The sequence below is a fragment of the Bos indicus x Bos taurus genome, chromosome 5 (genome assembly GCF_003369695.1).
Source record: "Bos indicus x Bos taurus breed Angus x Brahman F1 hybrid chromosome 5, Bos_hybrid_MaternalHap_v2.0, whole genome shotgun sequence".
Classification (NCBI taxonomy): domain Eukaryota; kingdom Metazoa; phylum Chordata; class Mammalia; order Artiodactyla; family Bovidae; genus Bos; species Bos indicus x Bos taurus.
The window spans coordinates 45,371,447-45,396,578 of NC_040080.1; the positions used below are offsets into that span (position 1 = coordinate 45,371,447).

Genomic DNA, 25,132 nt, shown 5'->3' on the forward strand with positions numbered 1-25,132 from the left:
GAGGACGTGGCAACCCGCTCCAGTATTCTTGCTTGGAGAATCCCATGCACAGAGGAGCCTGGGAGGCCATAGTCCACAGGGTTGCAAAGAGTCAGACATGACTGAAGCAACTTAGCGTGCACACACACAAGTTCACTTGGCATGTAATGTTGAAAGTTTGGGCTCTTGCAACTTTCTTCATTATAAATAACACTGCAGTGGACGTATCTGTGCTTGAAGGTTTTTTCTCATCTTTGAGGCTGTTTTTCTGGGGGTGGGCCCTGCAGGTGACATTGTTGGGGTAAAAGGAATGAGACACTCCCTGTGTCTGACCCTTCCCCCCCGCCCCGGGTATCCCCGCAGGCTGACTTTGCCATCGAGGCCTTGGCCAAGGCCACCTACGAGCGCATGTTCCGCTGGCTGGTCCTGCGCATCAACAAGGCTCTGGACAAGACCAAGAGGCAGGGTGCCTCATTCATTGGGATCCTGGACATCGCTGGCTTCGAGATCTTTGATGTGAGCTTCTCCCTTGAGACCCCTCTCACCTCCTGAGCCTCTGGGGCTGCCTTCTCCTTGGGCTGGGGTCCTCTCTCACCTGGTCCCACAGCGATTTGAGCTGGCCACCTCCTTGCTTGTGTGGAGACAGGAGACAGTAGTTGGGTGTATTTAAAGCTTAAACAAAGTGCCCTTTCCCAAGCAGAAATGCTGGCGAGAATGGTACCATCTAGACGGTGTCCTAGGAGGCCTCACAGGCAGGGGCTTTCTGTTCGTTTATTGTTTATGTTTTCTCAAATATTTATTTTGAGTGTTGTGACATGACTTTGTCTCTGCCCATAAAGACTTTGAGGTCAGGTAGCAAAAACTTGTAATTGCAGGAGCTCAGAGATTCTTCAGCCTAGCCTAGGGTCCATGGCTGTTTTCAGAGGAGCTGCGAACTTGCGTGGGGAGAGAATTACCTCTTTATTTTCACTAACCTCTCAGTATATTCAGCAGAGTACGCAAACCACAGCTGCATTAGCAATGCTTGTGTTCTGTCTTAGTAGAAATCAGGGATTTTCATATCATAGCAGTCGTTGGATGTTGTATTGTTTCGGTTCCCAGGTGGCGCTAGTGGTAAAGAACCGGCCTGCCAACGCAGGAGTCATAAGAGATGCGTGTTCGATCCCTGGATAGGGAAGATCCCCTGGAGAAGGGACTGGCAACCCACTCCAGTATTCTTGCCTGGAGAATCCTACGGACAGAGGAGCCTGGTGGCTACAGTCCGTGGGGTCGCAAAGAGTCGGACACGACTGAGCGACTTGGCACACACGCATACTGTTTGCATTCACCTCTACTTCAAATTCTAGGTGTTACGAAGCCGACGGCTTGGACTTGTGCTTGTTAATTAAGAAGCACTATAGATTTCTATGTTACCACGTTTGATAATTACATTTCCAGATAACTTCTTTCTCTTTTGATCAATTTTATGCATTTGAAAACATCATCTTGATACAGGGGCTCCACCAGACTGCTGGCGGGATCCATGGGCCCCAGCAGTGCAGCCACTGCTGCGGGTGTGATGAGGGAAGGCCCACGGGGGTGGCACAGTGGGGCCCCAGGAGATTCTGCCTAAGTACCCCTCCGGTCCTTCCTGGGGGCTCGCCAGCAACAACAGGGATCTGTCTGACTCCATCTCCCTCTTGCAGCTGAACTCCTTCGAGCAGCTCTGCATCAACTACACCAACGAGAAGCTGCAGCAGCTCTTCAACCACACGATGTTCATCCTGGAGCAGGAGGAGTACCAGCGCGAGGGCATCGAGTGGAACTTCATCGACTTCGGCCTCGACCTGCAGCCTTGCATCGACCTCATCGAGAAGCCGGTAAGAGCCTCGAGGCTGCGCCTCGCCCCACCTGTTGCTCCACCCCTCTGGGGACGGAACCATCGTCCTAATGATCCTAATACCGAATGGTTTACTTTGATGATGAGTTTTTTGTTTAAATCAGTTTTGTTTTCCAACAAACAAGTTGGTGTTTGGTTTCCAGGCCTGTCAGCCAGTCCCACAGTGCCCGAGTCTGCTCTCTTATAAACTCAGAGTTTGAAAGGCTTTGGGGCTCCGGGGCGCTTCCTCTTCCTCAGGAGCCTTATCCTCAATGTCCCCGCTCACCACATAGTTGTGTGGACACACTGTGTGTCGAGTGGGGTCCCAGAGGGACTCGAGGGGCCAGGACCCCTGTTGAGGGGCAGCCTCTGGACGTGGGTCAGGGGTCTGCATGGCCCATCAAGCCACCACGTGATTTCCAGTGTTCTCATGGGAGAATCTTGCAATGGATCATCGGATTAAGGTGTGTTGGACATAGCCTAGACCTCAGAAATTTCTTTTTCAGCTAGAACTTGTAATTGGAGTGCTTTCAGTCATGCTCCTTATTTTTTTCTTGTGTGAGGAAAGCACTGCCCACCTTCTGGTGAGATTCTTGAGTTTCTGAAAACCAGGCTGTGACTTCTTTACGAGGGTGAGAGTCGGTGGGTTTCCAGGTCAAGCTGACCTGCGCGATGCTATGCTCCCTCCAGGCAGGCCCTCCTGGCATCCTGGCCCTGCTGGACGAGGAGTGCTGGTTCCCCAAAGCCACGGACAAGAGTTTCGTGGAGAAGGTGATGCAGGAGCAGGGCACCCACCCCAAGTTCCAGAAGCCCAAGCAGCTGAAGGACAAGGCGGATTTCTGCATCATCCACTACGCTGGCAAGGTGAGGCGTGCACACCCTGGTGTCATGCGGTGTTATTATTAAGCGTGTTTTCAGGGTGTAGATGTGCTGTTTGTGCTAAAGTCATGGACTTTGCAGTCTGAATTAGGGCTCCGCTCCTATGTGACTTTGGGCCAGTTACTTCACCTCTCTGAGGCTTAGTTGCCTCATCTGGAAAATGTGGGTGACCACCACTGTACTGGGGAATGTGTATTAACGGAGCTCACAAAGCCCAGTGCTGGGCAGTCAGTGCTCTTGGGCAGGGCCTCTCAGCCTCCACACTGCCCACCTCAGTGGCCAGATCAGTCTTTATTGTCAGGGACCCTCCTGCATGTTGTAGGATATTTAGCAGCAGACCTGGCTTCTCCCCACCAGAGGTCAGTAGCACCCTCCCTACCTGCGACAACCAGAAATGTCTCCAGACATCCTGGAACATCTGCTGGGTGGGATTGAGGGGTAACATTGTCCCCGGGGTGAGAGTCATGCCTGTAGGTGTTGTTGGCTTTGTTATTGCCAAGACCACCGGCCAGGAAGTAGCAGAGCTGTCGTCATACCAGCTGTCAGACATCCTCCAGTGGGCTTGATCCCAGGGCTTGGACCTGAACAGGTGTGTCCTGAGTCTGCAGAGGTCCAAGCTTAGACTATAAGCTGGTTCTTCTCAGGAAGTTGTGTCGCCTGCATAGAATGTCTAACACTTGGAGGTGTGATGAGCTGGTCGGTCCTCAGCCTTCCCGTCAGTGAGGATCGGCGATGAGTGAGGATCGGCGATGAGAGACTTGCTGTCACAGTGGTGCTCCCAAGCCACCCCTGGTCCTCCCCCACCCTTCTGCACGTGGCCCTGCGCTGTTCGGCCTCCCCTGCTTAGCTCCTTTGTCTCCTAAGGCTGTTGAAGCCACTCTTGATTTTAAACTACGTGTTAAGGAGATCTCTTTTTTCTAGTTACCTGAGGCCATGCCCCCTTCCGAAAGCCCACGTTCTCCCGCCACCTTTGTTAGAAACGCAGGCAGGCTTCTGTTGCACTGTTGTAGGTGATGCCAAACTTGGGCACGCCTGAAAGCCCAGGAAGGGCTGAATGGTGAAACTGGCATCGCCGTCCGGCCTGCACTGCAGCAGCTCAAAGGACAAGGATTCTAGCCGTGCCCAGGGGGACACATGCCAAGACACCCAACTCTAGGGTTTGTCCTCTCCCAGGAGGTCATTCTGCCTCTAGGGAGAAAGACGCCACCATCTTGCACCTCATCATTGGCAGCCTTGCGTGTGGGAAAACCTGCAGAAAGGGGCCAGGAGGGGACCACAGGCTGAGTTACGCTGTGTTGGTTAGGAAGCAGGCTGTGGTGGCCAGTCGCTCTGTTTGTATTGTTACAATATATGATGTTTTATTACTCTTGTTATTGAGAACATATTTTAAAAACGGTAAGAGAATGTATGCTCTGAGAAAACCTGAATATCCTGAAAAAAACAAAACAAAACAAAAATTACTTTACCTGTTGCTAAAAGGAATTATTAGGATTTTCCCCCCTAATGTTCATATTACCGTGAACATTTTTAAAAACAGAATATTCTACTATGTAGCTGCAACATAGTTTTCTTGGCCTGTTCCCTGCAGCCAGACGTCGGTGCTGTTTAAATATTTTGCCTTCACGTAACTCTGCAGAGAACGTCTCATGGACGCTTCTCATTATTTCCTTCTTGGGGATGAAAATACCAGGTTGAGGGTCTTCGCTGTTTTTGATGTTTCCACCCATGGGGTCAGCCTGCTGCCATAGAGCCTGCGTGCGCCAGTGTGCCCTGAGCAGCCTGTGACTCAAGGTCTGATCTTGCAGGTGGATTACAAAGCCGATGAGTGGCTGATGAAGAACATGGACCCACTGAATGACAACATCGCCACACTGCTGCACCAGTCCTCTGACAAGTTTGTCTCGGAGCTATGGAAGGATGGTACGCCCTTGGCCCTCACCCTGCCTCCCCGTGCCCACAGCTAGGCCCCTTCCCTTCCTGGCCCTGGCTGAGTGCAGGGCTCAAGCCAGAGGGTTTGTGCCCACTTAGCTCCCAGGAGCGTGGGCTCCTCCAGCCCTGAGGGTCACCCTGTCCCTGAATCCTGGTGTCCTTGAGCCCCAAGCATCCTTGAACATGGCACACGGCCACTTCCTCTGGGGCAGAGGCTCTAGGCCCTGAGGCCACAGACCTTTCCCTTGTAGGGGGCTGTGCGGTGGCCCAGCACTCGGCCACCTGGGTTCTGTCCAACTCCTTACTGCCTTCTTGCATCTCCTTGGTAGCCAGTACCTCCCGAAGCCATATTTTTCCTTGTTTCTGCCAGTTTCTCCTTCCCTCTGCCTGGGTTTTGCTTTAACCTCTCTGTTGCAGAGATGCAGAGCACCCAGAGAGCCTATTTCTATCAGCGCTTTCCTATCCTCCACCTAGAACCAGGTGACTGGCCGCCTGGCGTGGCGCCAATGTGTGCTGCACCCTGGGCTGCGTGACTGGTGCTTCTGCTGAGCCTGCCTGCTCTGCCTGGCTGCTCCTGCCTGCCTGTGCTCCTTCCCTGGTCTCTGCCCTAGGCTTGTGTGCAGGCTCCAGTCCCCTCCCCATCACAGGCCTCCAGTAGAAAGCCAGGCCCATCTGGGCGGTGATTTGATATTGACAGCTTCATGTTATAGATCTTAAAAGGAGAAAAAAAAATTGTTTCACAGTCCAACGTCCCCTTCAGAACTCCCCTCATGAAGGCGGCATCTCACTGCTTGGATGGCTGCTGTGTCTCAGCACAAGGTGCTGTGTGTGTGTGCGTGTGTGCGTGCGTGTGTGTTATGGCTGCTGTGTCCCAGCACAGGGTGCTGTGTGTGCGTGCGTGCGTGCGTGCATGCGTGTGTGTGTGATGGCTGCTGTGTCCCAGCACAGGGTGCTGTGTGCATTGCTCTGTGTGTGTGTGCGTGTGTGGGCACTGCCATGTGTGTGCGCGTGCGCGCGTGTGGGCCCAGACACTTCAGTGCTGACAAGGGCACCTGTGTGTCTATGCAGCAGTTACCTCTCCTCCTGGGCAGGGTCTTTTGGGGCCAGGACACCCTCACATGAAATGACCAGTTGTTTTGGGGGTGTGTTCAACCTTCTCCTGGGCAACCTGAGTGACTTTCACAAGCCACCCAGTCCCAGGACACCTTTGGTGGCCAGAGGGGCCCTGTGGGGGCTGCAAGAGGTACAGTTGCCTCCTGTTTTAACTGAGGGGTTCATTGGGTCTATCCTCATTCCTGGCTTCCCTCTTGAGCAGCTGTCTTTTCTGTTGCTTTCAAATAAATAACAGAGATCTGGCTACAAAGGAACAAGAACCTGACTTTGTCATAGAATTCTTAACTTTTGCATCTAGCAATGAAAGTCTTCAAATTTAATCCTTGCTCTGGTGTAAGCCTGACCTCAGATGGCTAGCCACTTAGGTTGGGCTTGTTCACCATTTGGTTTTCGCCCGGGAGGAGGCAGTTCATTTCATTGTTCTGGGCAGGAGCCACTGTGATGAGGGCTGCTTCCTTAGAGGGTTGGTCTAGATGAGAAAGACCCGTGATCTTGGAGACCAAGCGAGACCTGAGAGGGAGAAGGATCCTCGGCCTTTGGGGTAGCCGTGGGCAGCAGTGGTTCTCTGGAACTCTCTGCCCTGGCACCGTGCATGTTGCTCTAGGCCCCTGATATAGAGAGCTCTGCATGGGGGGATTGCTGACAGAGAGAGGGTGTGCCAGACTCCTGCAGGCAGTGGCCAAGTAGCTTTAGAGCTCCTGCCTCCTGACCTAGCCCAGTGCTCTCAGGTAACGGTCAGTGTGAGTTCAGGATACTGGTCCGCTTTTTTCAAATGACTGAATGGACTATCGGGTTCCTGTCAGTCAAGTCTGAACACCTCCTCAGAGCCAGGCTAGTGGACCAGCTCTGCTCACTCCTCCAGAATGCATCATCAGCTCTTGTGTCTCTGGGTTAGGAGCGTCCCAGGGTGGCTGAGATAAGTGACAACGTAGAGTCAGCCTTCACGAATGTGCTTCCCCACTTTGCGGCTCTGCAATCTTTCCAAACCCTTTCCTCCTCCCTCCTCTCTGCTCACAAGGTCACCTTTGCTCTCAGCCTTTGGAGATGACCTTAGCCTGCTTTGTAAGCTCCAAGTAGAAATGGTTTGCCATTCTGTAGTCTCCTCTTTTTCTAATCAGATTGGCCTGTCTGTCTGTCCTGCCCCTCTGCCCTGGCCTGGACTGCCGGGTACTCACGTGCTCTTGCCTGCTCTCTCCAGTGGACCGCATCATTGGCCTGGACCAGGTGGCTGGCATGTCGGAGACGGCAATGCCTGGGGCCTTCAAGACGCGCAAAGGCATGTTCCGCACGGTGGGGCAGCTGTACAAGGAGCAGCTGGCCAAACTCATGGCCACGCTGAGGAACACCAACCCCAACTTCGTCCGCTGCATCATCCCCAACCACGAGAAGAAGGTGCGGCTGCTTGGTAGTGTGCAGCGGGCCGCCCAGCCCTTGTCTGTCTCCCTGAGCAGAAACCCCTCGCCTGTGGCACACAGAGCCCTTGGTTCAGTCACCCTGCGGGGTGGCTCGGGCAGTCTTAGGGTACAGCCTGCCCGTAGAGCCTGCGTTTCTGCCTCTCAGACCTGGACCATGTAACTGAACTGTCACTACTATGTGTGGGCGGGCAGTGACTGCTCCTTCCTGGGGGGGCATTTGTCCTGTTGCGTTCAGAGGGGCCCGTCCTCTCTCCATCAGTCCCTGGGCATACAGAAAGAGCACGTGCATGGATTTCTTTCCTAGGCTGGCAAGCTGGACCCCCATCTGGTGCTGGATCAGCTGCGTTGCAACGGGGTTCTCGAAGGCATCCGGATCTGCCGTCAGGGCTTCCCCAACCGTGTGGTCTTCCAGGAGTTCCGGCAGAGGTGAGTGGAGAGCCTTTAGTGGGGGAGTCATCTCCTCATCCACACTGAGCTGGGGTCCTCTGTGCCATGCTCCACGTGAGGAAGGACTTCCTGTTTTGTCTCTAAAATGAAAGTCATCACGTTGGCTTCCACTCCCAGTCACTGTGGGGGCCAGGTGCTGTTTGCTATAATTAGACGAGCTCTGAAAAGACATTAAAGGAGGATCAGCTGGAGCCTTGAGTATGAAAAAAATCGATGGAATTGGATGTCTGCTGTGTGCGCGGAGCGGGGACAGTCGTGACACGGGCCTATTTGCCTAATGACGTGTTTAGCCCTGGTTGCTGTCTGTCACAGCCCTCTGGTTAATTTCTTGGACTACCCCGTTGATTAGCGGTTCTCTGCAGCATCTCAGCAGAGACGGGCCTGGCCGTGTTTACCAACTGTGGTCTGTTACATAGACAGAGATTGTTAGGAAAATGTTCTGCAGCAAAAGGTTTTCTCTTTGTACTCAATATATGCCATTTATTTCTTTTTTTTTTCTTTTTGGTAACAAATAGGGAGGACGTGTTTAGAAGTGGGAAATGGTGGCTTTAGACATATCATGACTTGGTTTTTTTTCTGATAATGCCTGAACTCCACATATCTTTCTAACATGAGGTCATGAGGCATTTTCTGATTTGTATCAGATGATATTTGTGAAACTAGACATTTAATTTAAAAAACTTCTGGGGCTAAAGACGCAGGTGCTGGTTAGCAGTTAGTAAGCCCACTTCAAAGCTCACCCATAAGTGAATGAAAAGTCTGACACAAGTTTCCATTCGCTTTCTGGAAAACGCCAGGCCTTCCTCGTGCTGTTCAGCCTCAGGAAAGAGCAGGATATAATTCACTGAGTGTCCCCTTTCCCTCAGACACTCTGTGGAAAGAATCCTGCACCTGCTCCACTGTAGGGACGGCCCTCGTCTCATGGATATCCCAGGCCACATAGAATCCGAGCAAGGGGTGTACTGACCTGCCGCCCTTTTCCTCCTCAGATACGAGATCCTGACTCCAAATTCCATTCCTAAGGGCTTCATGGACGGAAAGCAGGCGTGTGTGCTCATGGTGAGCGGGCTCTTCTGGTGGGTGACGCGTGGCTGGTGTGCACACCCGAGTGGCCAGCACCCGTGTGCCTGGTCAGGGCCCTTTGGATCTGTTGACGCCTGTGCTCTCTTGTTCCTCCATTGAGCCTGTTCTGGTTCTGCCAGGCGCACTGAGCATCAGGTGGTCAGGATGGTGTGTGGGAGTGGGGAGGGGAGGAGAAGGCCAGGTCTCAGATGGCAAGGCTGTGGTGTGAGGCAGAGACCCTTCCTTCTGGGCATATTTGGTTCTTTATTGCTCCCGTCTCCTCTAATCTTCACAGGGGGCAGCTCACCACCATGGCCCCACGACTAGCCCAAAGCTAGCAGAGTCTGAGTTTCTGGCCCTTTCCTCTCTTCCCCACCACTGGCCAGTGTTCGACCGGCAGTGGGCACTGGATTGTGCTTAGTGAATGAAGGCCTCGAGATGACTCAGTGGCCAAGGTGGGGCTCTACCCACTTGGTCATTTTTCTGCTTTGCAGACAGGCATCTGGCTGGGTCTCATGTGTCCACGGTCAGCAGCCAGCGCCCCCTGCTTTCTTTACTTTGCATCTTTGCCAAACAGTCAACAGAGGATGGGCTGGGGTGGGCATCGGGGAGGAGAGAGAAAAGGGAAGAAAAATTCAATACCACCTTTGTTCAGAGCAGCCCTGTAAGGGGCAGGGAGGTGGAGCCTAGAGAGGGAGGGAGGAGACACGGGTCTGTGCTCTGCGATGCTTGTCACCCGGGGGAAGGGAGGTGTGAAGGACAGAGGTGCCCCCCCAGATTGTGTTTGGGCCACTGTTTCTCCGGAGACTCAGCTGCTGGTCTGTGAGGGATGTCCCCCTTTTAGACATAAGCAGGTCTCCTCCGTCCAGCTCTGTAGGGAAGACAGTTGGCCAGGCTCGTCATGACAGGAGGTGGGGCACCCAGTGATGGCTCTGCCCTCCCTGGCCTGCCCTTCTCCTGGGGCCTCTTCCAGACCTGCAGGGCCTTTCGTTGGGCATCAAGAGCCCGAGATTCCTCTTACCCTATTCAAGGCTCTGCCTTTTGGAGTTTGTTCTGAATCCCCTCTCTCCCAGGCAGACAGATGGACAGACAGACTGTTACCAGTGGGCTTAATAAGAGAGCCTTGTTACTGTACCGAAACAGCCCTGTGATGGTAACGACACATTGCCTAAAGCTCGTTCAGCAATGGTCCCACGTGTGACCCCATGCTCAGCGCCTTGTGTGCCTTCTCTGGTTTCATTCCCACAGCTCTGCTAGGAAGGAAGTGCTATTTATTTGCTTTGTTAACTTATCTTTTAATTAAAGAAACCATTATTTCCATTTTACAGCTGCGGAAATGTGGGCCCACAGAGGTTAAGGCCTGGGGTCACCTAGTTAGTATTTGATCCTGGTCTGAGCTGGAGTTGGTGCTGGGCTTGGACAAAGCAATGATGCTTGACCCTCTGCTCAGAGGGTGACCTGAGTGGGTGCTTATAGAACAGGCCTGTAGTGAGGGGGTGGGGCAGAGAAGAAAGAGGAGACCTACAGGGTCCCTTCAGGGCTGAGATCCTGTGTTTCTCTGCAAGTCTGACTCCTTACCTGTCCCTTGCTGGCCCCCACCTTCCCCATACCAGCGTTTCCCCAGCTCCACTTTCCTTTCACCAGGAGAAGGCTGCCCACAGAGCAACAGGGCCGGCCCCGGCTCCAGGCCCCTTCCCTGGCCTTGGCCTTGCTCCAGGGCGCTGTGGTGGCTGGGGTGCCCCGTGCTCAGCAGCTGGCTCTCCTCCTCTAGATCAAAGCCCTGGAACTCGACAGCAATCTGTACCGCATTGGGCAGAGCAAAGTCTTCTTCCGGGCTGGCGTGCTGGCGCACCTGGAGGAGGAGCGGGACCTGAAGATCACGGATGTCATCATCGGCTTCCAGGCCTGCTGCAGGGGCTACCTGGCCAGGAAGTGAGTCCCAGGACGCTCACACCTTGCTCGGGACCCCCAGCTCTCCTGTAGCAGAGGGTACCGAGGAAGCAGGGCCTGGGCACCCTCATGGCAGGAGGTGTCCCTGGGGAGACCCACATAGCTTTCCTTGCCCCCTGCTTCCTGGATTTCTGCCTGAGGTTTAAAGTGAGCAGGAGGGAAGGGTGACTGTTCAGATTTTCCCTCCAAGAAAACCCCTGCCTCCCACTGTTCCTCCCTGTGTCCCTCCTGTAGGGGTGACACCCAGAGCCGGCTGTCCCCAGAGGACCCTGAGCTCCGGGGAGGAGGTGCCCTTGAGTTCCGGCAACTCCTGTGGGGTCAGGGGCTGACTTATGTAGGATAGTGGGCGGGGCAGCTTCACATTTGCCCCTTGACTCCTCTGTGTCTGGGCTCTGGGGCATCTGTTCCAGCCTGAGCTCTGAGCATTGTGGAGAGAGCATGAGTGTGGGTGTTTGGATAGATGGACGTTTGCAGGACATCATCTGCTGACATTCTCTCCCCAAACAAAAGCCCCAAGATTGGGGGTGACACGAGGGTGGGGAGCTGCAGTCGACAGGTGGCCTTAATGACCAGTGGTTACACTTGACTCTGTAGCGACCTCACTTACCCTTTAGTGAAGGAAGGTGGTTGTGACCTCGTCCTGGTCACCTCTGCGAGGTCACCTGTAGGACTCAACGCCAAGCCTGCCTCCTTCCCCCCACATCTATTTTGAAGTGCTCCCAGCAGGGGTCGGTCCCTCCAGAAAAGCCCCCAGGAGCGAGGTTAGGACTGTGGGCAGGGAGGTTGGCCGGCCCCCGCCTGGAGGCGCTGACCATGACCCTCGCCCCACAGGGCCTTCGCCAAGCGGCAGCAGCAGCTGACGGCCATGAAGGTCCTGCAGAGGAACTGTGCCGCCTACCTCAAACTGCGAAACTGGCAGTGGTGGCGGCTCTTCACCAAGGTGGGTCTGGAGGGGCTCCGCGTGGCACAGGGACGAGCCGGCCTCACGCTGGCCTCCTGCGGGGCTCAGGCCCCGGGGCTGGCACTTTGCCCTCGTGTCCCCGGGCCCAGCACTTGAGCGGGGGATGGTCCTGCCCTGTGGGGTCTTGAGGGGCGTGAGCTGGGGTGTGTGTCCAGCGTGGATTGCCGAGGTGCTGCGGGGCTGGGCTGGGGCGGCTCCAGGGGCAGCTCCTGGGATGTCCAGGCCCTGCCTGCCCACCACGGCCCCGTGAGGTGACAGTGCTGCCCACTCAGGAAACCGTGGTCTGTACCCGGTGGCTAGGTCCTCCCCAGCCTATACAAAAAAATTCTCTTGTATTTAAAGTTGGTCAAGCTACTTTTGTTTATGGTACATAATTTGTGGTAACTGCAAAATACCATACCAACAAAAAGGATAAACAAGAAAGTAAAAATTCACCTATAATCCCTTCAACCTTGAGCCAACATCAATATTGAATAGATGTTTCAATATTTATTTCATTTTTTTTTAAACACTCCCATTAAATCTCTGCTGTGTAAACCATACATCTTCTTACATAGCTGAGCTTTTTGACTTGTGTAAATATTTTTTTTTTTGGGTTTTCCATTTAAAATTTTTTCATAAGCATAATTTTTTAAAAGTCAGCATACTGTTCCCTAGAGATGTTTTATAATTTATCTGGCTACTTTTCCGGCGGTGGATCTTTATCTCTTTGCTAAATTCTCACTGTTGTAAACAATGCTGTCCTGAAAATCTTCATGCACATACAGGGCTAGTTTCCCCGAACTGTAATTAGTGGGTCAGAGGCCTATGGCGCACAGCACCAAATTGATTTCCTGAAAAGCTGTACCCGGGCATACCTGCTCTGCCCAGGGTCCTGCCTGCCCCTTGTTCTCGTGCCCTTGCGCTTCCCCAAGTGAGGAGAAAGCCCCCAAATCTCAGCCTGGACGGGGCTCTTTCTCTGAGCTTGTCTCCTCTACCTCCTCTCCTAGGTCAAGCCGTTGCTGCAGGTGAGCCGGCAGGAGGAGGAGATGATGGCCAAGGAGGAGGAGCTGGTGAAGGTGCGGGAGAAGCAGCTGGCTGCTGAGAACAGGCTCTCAGAGATGGAGACCCTCCAGTCCCAGGTGGGTGTCTGCAGACTCTGCCCGCGTAGTGCTGCCTCCTGCTGGCCACCAGGGCTCCTGCTTAGCTGCTTCAGTTGTGTCTGACTCTCTACAACCCTACGGACTACAGCGTGCCAGGCTCCTCTGTCCATGGGATTCTCTAAACAAGAATACTGGAGTGGGTTGCCATGCTCTGCTCCAGGGGATCTTCCCAACCCAGGGATTGAACCCGGGTTTCCTGCATTGCAGGCAGATTCTTTAAAACTGAACCACCAGGGAAGCCCCAGTAGACAAAGCATAAACTTGGCATTGAAGGGAAATTGGGGGGTAATTTCCTCGATGCAGGATGTGATGTTTATACATGCCTGGCAGCTTAAGCATCCTGAGATGGAGCCTTTGCTGGGGACCAGCTCTCCCATGGGGACAGGCAGCCCACAAGCAGCCGTCAGAGTTCACATTTCTCCCGTGTTCCCGCAGCTCCTGGCTGAGAAGCTGCAGCTCCAGGAGCAGCTCCAGGCGGAAACGGAACTGTGTGCCGAGGCTGAGGAGCTCCGTGCCCGTCTGACAGCCAAGAAGCAGGAGCTGGAAGAGATCTGCCATGACCTGGAGGCCAGGGTGGAGGAGGAGGAAGAGCGATGCCAACACCTGCAGGCCGAGAAGAAGAAGATGCAGCAGAACATCCAGGTGCCTGCAGGAGGGGCCGGGCCGGACCCGGAGGGGCGTGGGGGACAGGGTGGGCGGGGAGCGGGGACGTCCCAAGTGCTATGGGAGGACAGGCTCTGTCCTGGGAGCAGCCTTGGGGAGTGTTCTCTTTGAGGCAGGTTTTTTTTTTTTTTTTTTTCCGTTTGTTTGTTTGCTATGCTCTGTGGCTTGTGGGGTCTTAGTTCCCCGACCAGGGATTGAACCCTGGCACTTGGCAGCGAGCGCTCAGAGTTCTAACCACTGGACTACCAGGGAATTCCTTGGCTTAATTTTTCTGACACGTGTCAGGTGTTCATGAGCACTGTCCCGCCAAGCATTGAATCTGATTTAATTCCCCTCTTCTGTGATCACTCCAGCTGGTCTGAGAAGCTGAGGGTGGACACTCGCTAGAGGTGGCCCCTCAGAACACATGACCCTGTGTTGGAATCGGGACCTGGGGTTCTCATCCCCGCACCCCAGTTTTAAATACGTGACCCCACACGTGGGTGCTGGACCCCATCCTATCTGCTCACGGTTGCCCTGGCTTCACGGCAGGAGCTGGAGGAGCAGCTGGAGGAGGAGGAGAGTGCCCGGCAGAAGCTTCAGCTGGAGAAGGTGACCACCGAGGCCAAGCTGAAGAAGCTGGAGGAGGACCAGATCATCATGGAGGACCAGAACTGCAAGCTAGCTAAGGTGAGGCCGGTGGCTGGGCCCCTGTCAGCGTCTTCCTGGCCACAGATGATAGCTGGGCATCACTTTAGAGGAGTGGGAGAGACCCCGTCAGGATGCTGACCTTCATCTCCGGAGGAGATGGGGGTGGCAGGCTTCACAGGGCAGGACGGCTGTCCAGAACCCTGTGACGTGGGGAGTAAGCGGGCTGTGTGGTCGCTGTTGTGGAATTAGGACTCCAGTGGTGGCCACACAAGCAGGTCTCCTGGGGCCTATGGCATCCAGCCACTGCCCTCCAGACATGGGACATGGCAGCTGCTCCCTGTGAAGACTGGTATTTTATGTAAGATTTGAAGACAAAGTGAGAAGAGCAGGGGCACTTTAGGGAATGAGAAGGGCGAGGTCACAGGCGTCGAGAAGGTAACGCCCTCCTGCCCCAGTTCCCTCACTGGCACCGTCACCTGGGAGGTGTTTTTGCCTGCGCAGAAAGGGGTAATGCAGGAAGGGCTTGGGCACCCCGCTTATGGGCCCAAGGAGGCTTACCCCGCTGTTTCAGAGGAGCTGGTGGCTTAAAAATGACCCCTTTGGTTTGGGAAATCCTAATGCACTTGGCCAGGTGTTTCAGGCCCTGCCCCTCCATTCAGACCTCAGTGCCTGGGTGGGTTGTGCTTGAGGAGACCCAGTGCCTTCTGCACTCAACTAACTTTAAGCCCTGACCCATCCTCGCACCCCAGGAGAAGAAGCTGCTGGAAGACAGAATAGCCGAGTTCACCACCAACCTCATGGAAGAGGAGGAGAAATCGAAGAGCCTCGCCAAACTCAAGAACAAGCATGAGGCGATGATCACCGACCTGGAGGGTAAGTAGTGGGACGCAGGGACTGTTGGACTTGGGGTTTCCGGGGCACCCACCACTCGAGGACCAGCATGGACCTTGCTGCCAGGAGCTGGGGTGGCAAGCAGGTCTCCCGGGGCCTGTGGCATCCAGCCACTACCCTCCAGACGTGGGACATGGCAGCTGCTCCCTGTGAAGCCTGGTATTTTATATAAGATTTGAAGACAAAGAGAAGCCACTGAAGACTCTGTTGGCCTCTCTCCACTCTTCCTTCTCAGAACGCCTGCGAAGAGAGGAGAAGCAGCGCCAGGAGCTGGAAAAGACCCGCCGGAAGCTGGAAGGAGACTCCACCGACCTCAATGACCAGATCGCTGAGCTGCAGGCTCAGATCGCCGAGCTCAAGATGCAGCTGGCCAAGAAGGAGGAGGAGCTCCAGGCAGCCCTGGCCAGGTGAGGGTCAGAGTATCAGGCTGGATGGCCAGTGCCTGTGTTCTCAGCAGGCTTCCTGCTGTGGTTCTTGGTGCATCAGTGAACTGTGGGCATGTGCTCCACTGTTGTCTGGGAAGCTAGTTTACAGCTTTCCTTTTTTTTTTTTTTTCATTTAACATTTCAATTTTTAAAAAATGTTTAAAGCACTGAAGCTTAATTTGGAAAATGAAATTTTTACTCTATGAGGCTTTTGAATTCTCCAAGTGGAATAGCCCTTAAGTCTTCCAGATGCCTCAGTGTCTTTGCCAAGAAGAGCTCCTAAGGGGCTATGATGGTCACCAGCAGGAGTGGCTTCGGCTGCACCTCCCTAAGTCTTTTCTGCAGACTCTGCTCTCTGACGGTGACAGCGACCTCCTCCTGACGTTGGTGTTCTCTTTGGCAGAGTGGAAGAAGAAACCACCCAGAAGAACATGGCCCTGAAGAAGATCCGGGAGCTGGAATCTCAGATTTCGGAACTCCAAGAAGACCTGGAATCTGAGCGTGCTGCTAGGAATAAAGCCGAGAAGCAGAAACGAGACCTCGGGGAAGAGCTGGAGGCTCTGAAAACGGAGCTGGAGGACACTCTGGATTCCACAGCTGCGCAACAGGAGCTCAGGTGTGCCTTGGGGCTGACTGCCTGGTCACTGAGGATGGGGGTGGTGCAGGGAAAGAGGGGCCCTGGCCTCAGAGGGGGGACCCCAGGGCCTCTGTACACACACAGTGTGGCCTGTTGTCATGGAGCCTGGAAGCTCCAGGAGATAGTGAGGGACTGGGAGGCCTGGTGTGATGTAGTCCATGGAGTTGCAAAGAGGCAGACACGACTTAGTGATGGAACAACAAGAACAGATGGAAGCTGATGGGGCCTCGCAGCTTCTCTCTAGAGTTGAAGAACCTGGCTTGGAGTTGGGCTGAGGCAGGGGTGGGCTTTAAGGCTGAAAGGCTACAGAAGCCCTACAAGGCGTGTCTGTGGGGACTTCCTGGCTCTCTAGTGGTTAGGACTCTGCGCTTCCCCTGCAGGGGGCATGGGTTCAATCCCTGGTAGGGGAACTAAGATCCAGCATGCTTTGTGGTGCAGCCAAAAAAAAAAAATCTTATAAATTACTCCTGGCTCCCCATATTTAGAATAAAATCCAATTCCTTGCATAAAAGGCCTATATTACATTTTTTTTTTTTAATAAAAGAAAAAAAGTGTGTCTGTGAGCCTGCGCTATAGGACGGACGCTGAGGAGGGAAGCCAGCAGGCAGAAAGCTGCCTGGAATGGCCAGTGCTCCCTACTGTGGACTCTGTGCCACCAGGGCAGCGTTGCTCCTGGGCCCTGGCCTCCCTCCTGAAGGCGTTTCTCTGTTCAGGTCCAAACGTGAACAAGAAGTGAACATCCTGAAGAGGACCCTTGAGGATGAGGCCAGGATCCATGAGGCCCAGATCCAGGACATGAGACAGAAGCACTCGCAGGCCGTGGAGGAGCTGGCTGAGCAGCTGGAGCAGACGAAGCGGGTGCGTGGGCCCCCTGGGACTGGCTCCGTGAGGCTTGGCCACTGTGGGCCAGGGGGAGGGTTGGGGGACCCTCGCGTAGTCCAGACTCCAGCCGTTCCTGACTGTGTGAGTTGGGGGCGCATACAGGTCCATCTCTGCTTCAGTTTCCTCTTCTATGAGAGAGGCTAGTGAGAGCCCGTTTCAAACAATTACATGAGAATTGGAGTTGGTAACATGTGACAGTGCATAGTCGGTAAGGGCTCAGTAAGTTGTTCTAGTCTTATTATTACCATCATTATCCTGTTCAACACCCTGCCAGACTAGAAAGTGTCATGGAATTGGAGTGACTCTGAAGCTGAAGTTTCAGAGGGCCATTGCGTCCCTTTTCTGAAGCCCAGCCCTTCTCTAGAACACCTCCAACACATGGTCAGCTGGAATCTTCAGGGAGAACCCTGGGGATGTTGACCCGGCTGGTTTCTCAGCCAGGGGACTGTGACCAGGCAGTTCCTGAACAAGCCCAGTCCTGCCTCCTGTGGTTTCCAGCCCACGGCCACCCTTGTTGGCAGCCTGAGAAGACAGAGGCTCTTCTGCGTGGCAGCCTGTACAATATTTTCAGAAACATGCCTTGTTCCTCTGTTTCCCTTTGACTTCCTCCTGGTTCTGGGCAGGTTGAAGCCTTGCCTTTTCCTCTAGCTGTTTTCACTCAAAAAGCTTTTTGCATGCACTTGGGGTCCAGTTTACCTTTGAACTTGCCTTTGATACTGTGACTGGCTTGATATAGAATAGATTGGAATTGTGTTTGTTCTGTAAACTTGGCTTTTATATCTTTTGGAAGAACATTTCAGTGTTACGGTAAACATCAAATTTCTAAGAGGCTTTCTTGGAAGTCTAACTATGAACAATTATAATTTCCCTAAGCTTATAAAAATAATTCTAAAATCTTAACATCAGCAATGACAGTGTCTTGCCCTTGGACATTCCCTGTGCGGGAGGCCAGGCAGGGATGGTTTGAGAGCCAGGGGAGCCGTGGTCCTCAGAGGTGAGGCCACGCGCCAGGCGTCCTGTTCCAGCTGGGAAATGAGTCCACATCAGGCCTGAGCCCTCCAAGTCCATGGCCCTCGCCAGCTTGCTGCCCCCTGGACTTGCCCAGTGTCGCTTTTGCTGCCAGGCAGCAGATTCCAGGTCTGGCTCCACCGGCTCTTTGATGATGTTGGGAAAACCAGTCTCATGTCACAGGATCCCCCTTTTATGTCTTTGCTTCTCCCCTCGCAGGTGAAAGCCAACCTCGAGAAGGCCAAGCAGACCCTGGAGAACGAGCGAGGGGAGCTGGCCAACGAGGTGAAGGTGCTGCAGCAGGGCAAGGCGGACACCGAGCACAAGCGCAAGAAGGTGGAGGCCCAGCTGCAGGAGCTGCAGGTGAAGTTCACCGAGGGAGAGCGTGTGCGCACAGAGCTTGCCGACAAGGTCTCCAAGCTGCAGGTGAGGCCCCCGCCGGACTGCCTGGGTCCTAGCCATGCTGCCAGGGCCCCTGGTCTTTTCTCTCTCTCTGTCTCCATGACCCGGCCCATCTGTGAGCCCCCCGGGGTTCAGCCCGTGGCTCAGGTCCAGCATGGCTGAGAGAGCTGAGGTGGGCCCCGAGCAAGCCTGGTCAAGCTCACGGGGCTTTGTCTCCGTCCACACACAGGTCGAGCTGGACAATGTGACAGGTCTTCTCACTCAGTCGGACAGCAAGTCTAGCAAGCTCACCAAGGACTTCTCTGCTCTGGAGTCACAGCTGCAGGACACGCAGGTAAGGGCAGCGATGGGCCCCCCGCAGCTGTTCTTATCCTGGGAGGACCTGTGCCCACACGGCGTCAGCTGCCAGGCCTCTGGGTCTTCCTCACAGTGTCCTCCCCAGCGTCCCCAGGCTCTCTGGGACCTCTTGGCTCCCTGCCAGATCTTTGCTGGCTGCCCCCTAATCTGGGGCCTGCTTCTCTGTCCCACCGAGACCATGGGGACCACAAGGCCCCGACAGTGTGGGTCCTGAGCCCTGGCCCCCCTTGTCCGCTGAGCAGGAGCTGCTGCAGGAGGAGAACCGGCAGAAGCTGAGTCTGAGCACCAAGCTGAAGCAGGTGGAGGATGAGAAGAACTCTCTCAAGGAGCAGCTGGAGGAGGAGGAAGAGGCCAAGCGGAACCTGGAGAAGCAGATCTCCACCCTCCACGCCCAGGTTCGGAGCTGGATCCCCTCAGATCGCCCCGGAAACGGTGGTCAGAGCCTGCAGGCTGGGGAGCTTCTGGTTGGGTAGCCACCTGGACCTGGAAGCACAGCCAGGCCTCCCCAAGCTGGCCGCCCTCCCTCGGGGAGCTCCTGCCCTCCCCAGACCAGGGCTTACTCCTGGGGTCCCCGAGGAGAATTCAGGGATCCTTGAACTTGGCTGGAGTTCATCTTCATTTCACCAGTCTCCAGCTGACCGTCAGCATTCTGTTCCCTTATGAATGTGGGCAACAAGCTGTGACGGTAGCAGTGCCTGTGGCCTGTTGAGTGGAAACCACTGGTCATTGTGTCTGAGCTGAGGCCAGGCTTTGGGAAGGTCACTGTGCTCCTCGCTGCTCAGGAGCCTGCTCTCTGCTGTGCTAAAGAAGCACACTGGTTACTGAACCATTGTCTTAAAAAAGTACCTGACAACTGCACTCTTTTACAGTGGTTTCTTGGTAGTCCTACATATTTCGCTTTATGCCTGTTATAACATCATCATGGAAAGGAGGCCGTGGTCTTCTCTAGACCCTAAAAGGATCTGGGGCCAAAGATAGATGGAGAGCCCTCTTGTGGATCCTGTCTTAGAACTTAAATGTGCCCCGAGATCTGCACCAGCTCAGGGGACGGCGTGGAGTCGGGTCCACATCTGGGTGGGGACAGGGAGCACGTTCCTGCGGTGCCAGCTGTGTGTCTGGGTGGGAGGAGGGGGCTGCAGGGTAGACACCTGTGGGCGGGGGATGCCAGGCTGCTGCCTGGGAGAGGGGAGGGATGGAGGCTCCCTACTCTGGGCCTCAGTCTTGGTACAAATGGCTGGTCAGGTCAGGGTTGAGTGGCCTTTCCAAGCTGACCTGTGTGTCCACCTGCCTTGGGCTCTGTGTGCTAGACACCTGCACTCTGTGGAACGTCCCATTTCCCTGGTCCCAGAGGAATAGAGAAGCGGCTGGGAAGCTGTTTCCATAACTGAATTGGTGCCCCATAACTCTGCTTGCAGTGGCAGCCCGGCTCCCAGAGCAGGTGCCAACTGGATGCTCCTTACCCCTTGCTCCCACCCAGGTCACCGATATGAGGAAGAAGATGGATGACAGCGTGGGGTGCCTGGAGACGGCTGAGGAGGCCAAGAGGAAGCTGCAGAAGGACCTGGAGGGGCTGAGCCAGTGCTATGAGGAGAAGGTGGCTGCCTACGACAAGCTGGAGAAGACCAAGACGCGGCTGCAGCAGGAGCTGGATGACCTGCTCGTGGATCTTGACCACCAGCGGCAGAGCGTCTCCAACCTGGAGAAGAAGCAGAAGAAGTTTGACCAGGTGGGTGCCGTCAGTGCATCAGTCCCTCCTCCCGTCCTTCTGCAGACACCCTGCCTCGGGCAGAGGCTGTTGTCTGTCAGGCTCTGACCCTTTCCGAGAGCCCATTGCTCACACTCATGGTGCCTGCCTGTCTCCCAGCTCCTGGCCGAGGAGAAGACCATCTCTGCTAAGTATGCGGAGGAGCGTGACCGGGCAGAGGCGGAGGCCCGGGAGAAGGAGACCAAGGCGCTGTCTCTGGCCCGGGCGCTGGAGGAGGCCATGGAGCAGAAGGCAGAACTGGAGCGGCTCAACAAGCAGTTCCGCACCGAGATGGAAGACCTCATGAGCTCTAAGGATGACGTGGGCAAGAGCGTGAGTCCCTGAGCCCGTGGCCAGCTCTCGGGGTGGGGGGCGGCCTCCAGACACCAAGAGTTAGGGCCTCACAGACACTGGGGCCGGGGACCTGGGGGCCCTGGCTCCCCTCGGGGCCTAGCACCCTTCTGGTCCTTACCGGAACCCCTGGTGACAGGTCCATGAGCTGGAGAAGTCCAAGCGGGCCCTGGAGCAGCAGGTGGAGGAGATGAAGACGCAGCTGGAGGAGCTGGAGGACGAGCTGCAGGCCACTGAGGACGCCAAGCTGCGGCTGGAGGTCAACCTGCAGGCCATGAAGGCCCAGTTCGAGAGGGACCTGCAGGGCCGTGACGAGCAGAGTGAGGAGAAGAAAAAGCAGCTGGTCAAACAGGTGCGGAGGGCCTGCCCGCTCCCTGGGCAGAGGCGCACAGGGGTGCCCGAGTTTGGGTGCTCCTTTCTCCTTCCACTGGTCTGTGGGAGTGTCCTCCACATCCTTGCATCCTAGTTCTCTGCCCGGGGGTCAGTGACCCCTCTACTAGGGTTTTATGGTCAGTAATCCTCACTGTGCCCTGGAGGCCCTGTGGACTCCCTGGGACTGGATCAAGCCCACCTGGGCCCTGAGCTGAGGCAGTATCTTTGGGTCCGTCCGGCCCCCTGAGCTGTCAGCACCTCCCCAGGTGCGGGAGATGGAGGCCGAGCTGGAGGATGAGAGGAAGCAGCGCTCGATAGCTGTGGCCGCTCGGAAGAAGCTGGAGATGGACTTGAAGGACCTGGAGGCCCACATTGACTCAGCCAACAAGAACCGGGACGAAGCCATCAAGCAGCTGCGGAAGGTGCAGGTGAGCTCAGGCTGGTCTGATCCAGCTGCACACGGCAGCATTGGGCCCAGCACGGGACTGGACACTGCTGGGCTGGCCTGTGAGTGCTACCCTGAAGGTCTTGGGTGTGGCGCAGTGGTAAAGAATCTGCCTGCAAGGTGGGAGCGGAGAAGGCAATGGCACCCCACTCCAGTACTCTTGCCTGGAGAATCCCATGGATGGGGGATTCTGGTGGGCTGCAGTCCATGGGGTCGCTAGGAGTCAGACACGACTGAGCGACTTCACTTTCACTTTTCACTTTCATGCATTGGAGAAGGAAACGGCCACCCACTCCAGTATTCTTGCCTGGAGAATCCCAGGGACGGGGGAGCCTGGTGGGCTTCCGTCTATGGGGTCGCACAGAGTCGGACACGACTGAAGCGACTTAGCAGCAGCAGCAGCAGCAAGGTGGGAGACCTGTGTTTGATCCCTGGGTAGGAAAGATCCCCTGGAGAAGGGAATGGCTACCCACTCCAGTATTCTTGCGTGGAGAATTCCATGGGCAGAGGAGCCTGGCGGGCTACAGTCCATGGGGTCCCAGAGTTGGACATGACTTAGAGACTAATACTACTGCTGCTACACAGATGCAGACCCAGAGGCCGAGTGGAGACAAAATATTATAGTCAGAAGCAAACTTGCAGTAGTCAAAAATTGTTGACTTCACATCAAACAAAGAAACAAGTGCAAAGCTAAAAGTGCAGTGGCGTTATAGTTACTTAGTCACTTGGTGGCAGTTTTCTAGAATAAGCCAGACATGACTCAATCCAGCCTTAATGGACAGTGACAGAAGGTTCCAAGCTGATGAATCAGTGCAGCAGTCCAGAAACAGAACACATGCTTGGCCTGTCAATAATTAAAAATAACAAGTTAAAAAAACACAAAACCCAGCTCTGAGATGCCTCATTATACCCTGCAAACCAGCAACGATAACACATGTCAGCATCTGGTGCTGGCAGAGTCGTGCGCTGTAGATGCATTGATGGCGGTAGTTTAGTTGGTACCACCTGGCCACACACAACGAGACTTGTACCCTTGGGCCTGGGGAATCCCAGTTTGGGATTTACCTACAAAAGAAAAGGAGGGGGAAAAAGTATTTCCCAAGATCTTTAGAGTTAGAATGAATCACAGGAGAACAAAGGACATAGGCTTATAAGTCTTGTGGCTGGAGCTAACCTGGCAGGTGGCCCTTGACCTGGAGCGTGGGATCCAAGACAACCAGAAGTGGTAGAAAGTAAACAGAAATGCAGCTGGACTAACACACACCCAGGGCCTAACAGGTGTCCTTTGTAAACCCTAACGGTCAGAAGACTGTCAGTGGTGTAGAACAGAAACGCTTTGTCTTCCCTCCTGCCCTTTGATAACTGTGTGAGCTGAACGTGGGTGCAGGCTGAGAACCAGCCACCGGTCCCTGTTGGTGAGGTGTCTTCTGGGGCTGGGGTGGGGTTGGTGGGGTGTCTTCTGGTGGGTGGTGCACGGGAATGGCTGGGGTGGTGGTGCCAAGCCTCTCCTCCCCGCCCCCAGGCCCAGATGAAGGACTACATGCGGGAGCTGGACGACACGCGCGCCTCCCGCGAGGAGATCCTGGCGCAGTCCAAGGAGAACGAGAAGAAGCTGAAGAGCATGGAGGCCGAGATGATCCAGCTGCAGGAGGTGGGCCGGGTGCAGTGCACCCTCTGACCAGCAGGTGGCAGCCCAGAGCCTCCACTCACCAGCCTGGGTCACCTGGGAAAGCCTTGAAAAATGGGCCAAGCTCCAGGCGTGGGCAGGGCTGGTTCTTGTTTTCTGAAAGGTTGCCGTGCAAGGTTTCATTAAGTTGGAAGGCTCCCTGGTGTGATTAAATTGTGTGTGAATTAAATTGTCACCATTTGGGGCCGACTCCGTTGCACAAGACGGGGCTCTGTGGTAACCACCGCTGCCCACTGTGACTTGCCGCCTGGCGAGCAGGGGGCCCTTCCAGAGGCTTCCTGCACTGAATGTCCCCTGGCGGCCTCTTGCCTCATGCAAGGCTGGTTGTGAAAGCATTCCCCAGGCTCTAGGCCATCTTCTGCAGAGAGGATGCTGGCAACCGAGTTCTGCTCCTGACTGGGCCAGGTAGCCAGGTTTCCTGTCAAGACTGGCTGTGCCCTCTTGAGCTTGTGGGTTTCTGATGAGGCCACCTCAGCCTCAGGTGCAGAGGCCACCTCTGCCCTTCTGGCTTTCAGAGCCCCGGCACCCTGGCCTTAACTCATATCTCTATCCTGTCGCCCCTGCTTCCTGTCTCGTTGGAAAGCAGAGGGACCAGCATTCCATCAGGCCAGGGTGATTTCTTATTTATTACAACACCCCTGGCTTAGTTTTTAGCACTTAGGTGTGGGGGCTATGTAAACATATGGTGCCTAAGCTGTGACCTCAGAGGGGCTCATGAAAATGGGCTTCATGGAGGAAGCAGGCCTGGGAAAGGGGTTTCAGAAGAGGAGGCCAGGGGCTCAGAGTACTGGGAATGGAGAGTGGAGGCTGTCGGCTATGGGGACCCCCATGGGTCACGTTCTGGGTTCCCGTGGCAGGAGCTGGCAGCCGCCGAGCGTGCCAAGCGCCAGGCCCAGCAGGAACGGGACGAGCTGGCCGACGAGATAGCCAACAGCAGCGGCAAGGGGTGAGCTGGGGCAAGCGTGGCGTGTCCACTGGAGGAGGTGGTGGGTGTGGGGGCTCCCAGCTCCAGCTTAGCCACTCTTACCTTTCTCCACCCTCTCCAGTGCCCTGGCGTTGGAGGAGAAGCGGCGGCTGGAGGCCCGCATTGCACAGCTGGAGGAGGAGCTGGAAGAGGAGCAGGGCAACACGGAGCTGGTGAACGACAGGCTGAAGAAGGCGAACCTGCAGGTGGGCAGTCGGGCCTCCCTCCCACCGGGCCCCCCAGCAGAAGCCATCCATCCGATGCTCAGAGGAGGACATCCTGGTGCCTGCACCGTCTCCTTGGTTCCTCTCTTTTGGGGGTTGAGCTGCTTCTGAACCCTTCCCATTGGGCAGCTCCCTCATCCAGGAGGATCTGGTGATGAGGGTCCCTGCCTTCCTTGAGTTTACCAGCCCTTCTTCCACAGATCGACCAGCTCAACACAGACCTGAACCTGGAGCGCAGCCATACCCAGAAGAACGAGAACGCAAGGCAGCAGCTGGAGCGCCAGAACAAGGAGCTCAAGGTCAAGCTGCAGGAGATGGAGGGCACCGTCAAGTCCAAGTTCAAGGCCTCCATTGCTGCCCTGGAGGCCAAGATCGCACAGCTGGAGGAGCAGCTGGACAACGAGACCAAGTGGGTGTCCCTCGCCCACCACCCAGCACCATCTTCGGGCCTCTCTGTGTGCCCATCCCCTATCCTAATGGGGCTCTCATCTTTTCTCCTGGGGCCTTTTGCTAGGGCTCTAGAGTTTGAAGAGGAACCCACGGCCCGCTTCTAAAGTTGGGCCTGGTGACTCTCTTAGGGCTGAATCAGAGAGGTGGTAGTTCCCACTCCCTGGGCAGCCCATCTGTGGGCTCAGCAAGACAGACTTCTTTAGGGGTGAAAGTGAAAGTCACTCAGTCGTATCCGACTCTTTGCGACCCCATCGATTGTAGCGTA

At 55.2% G+C, this 25,132-nt stretch overlaps 1 protein-coding gene across 1 annotated transcript in view; it reads left to right on the forward strand.

Moving 5' to 3' along the window:
• The window catches only part of MYH9 (myosin heavy chain 9), an 86,103-nt gene that overhangs the window by 57,529 nt on the left and 3,442 nt on the right, over positions 1–25,132 (forward strand). Inside the window, exons 12-38 of the mRNA XM_027541764.1 lie at positions 343–495; positions 1,665–1,838; positions 2,528–2,701; positions 4,522–4,636; positions 6,957–7,150; positions 7,478–7,599; positions 8,610–8,679; positions 10,454–10,614; positions 11,464–11,572; positions 12,583–12,714; positions 13,171–13,377; positions 13,930–14,067; positions 14,778–14,901; positions 15,155–15,326; positions 15,748–15,960; positions 16,695–16,839; positions 18,091–18,297; positions 18,503–18,607; positions 18,873–19,025; positions 20,108–20,356; positions 20,495–20,707; positions 20,865–21,077; positions 21,364–21,525; positions 23,065–23,193; positions 24,087–24,175; positions 24,276–24,399; positions 24,618–24,826. Of these exons, the coding sequence (XP_027397565.1) occupies positions 343–495; positions 1,665–1,838; positions 2,528–2,701; positions 4,522–4,636; positions 6,957–7,150; positions 7,478–7,599; positions 8,610–8,679; positions 10,454–10,614; positions 11,464–11,572; positions 12,583–12,714; positions 13,171–13,377; positions 13,930–14,067; positions 14,778–14,901; positions 15,155–15,326; positions 15,748–15,960; positions 16,695–16,839; positions 18,091–18,297; positions 18,503–18,607; positions 18,873–19,025; positions 20,108–20,356; positions 20,495–20,707; positions 20,865–21,077; positions 21,364–21,525; positions 23,065–23,193; positions 24,087–24,175; positions 24,276–24,399; positions 24,618–24,826 (4,256 nt within the window). The remainder of the gene's footprint in view (positions 1–342; positions 496–1,664; positions 1,839–2,527; positions 2,702–4,521; positions 4,637–6,956; positions 7,151–7,477; positions 7,600–8,609; positions 8,680–10,453; positions 10,615–11,463; positions 11,573–12,582; positions 12,715–13,170; positions 13,378–13,929; positions 14,068–14,777; positions 14,902–15,154; positions 15,327–15,747; positions 15,961–16,694; positions 16,840–18,090; positions 18,298–18,502; positions 18,608–18,872; positions 19,026–20,107; positions 20,357–20,494; positions 20,708–20,864; positions 21,078–21,363; positions 21,526–23,064; positions 23,194–24,086; positions 24,176–24,275; positions 24,400–24,617; positions 24,827–25,132) is intronic.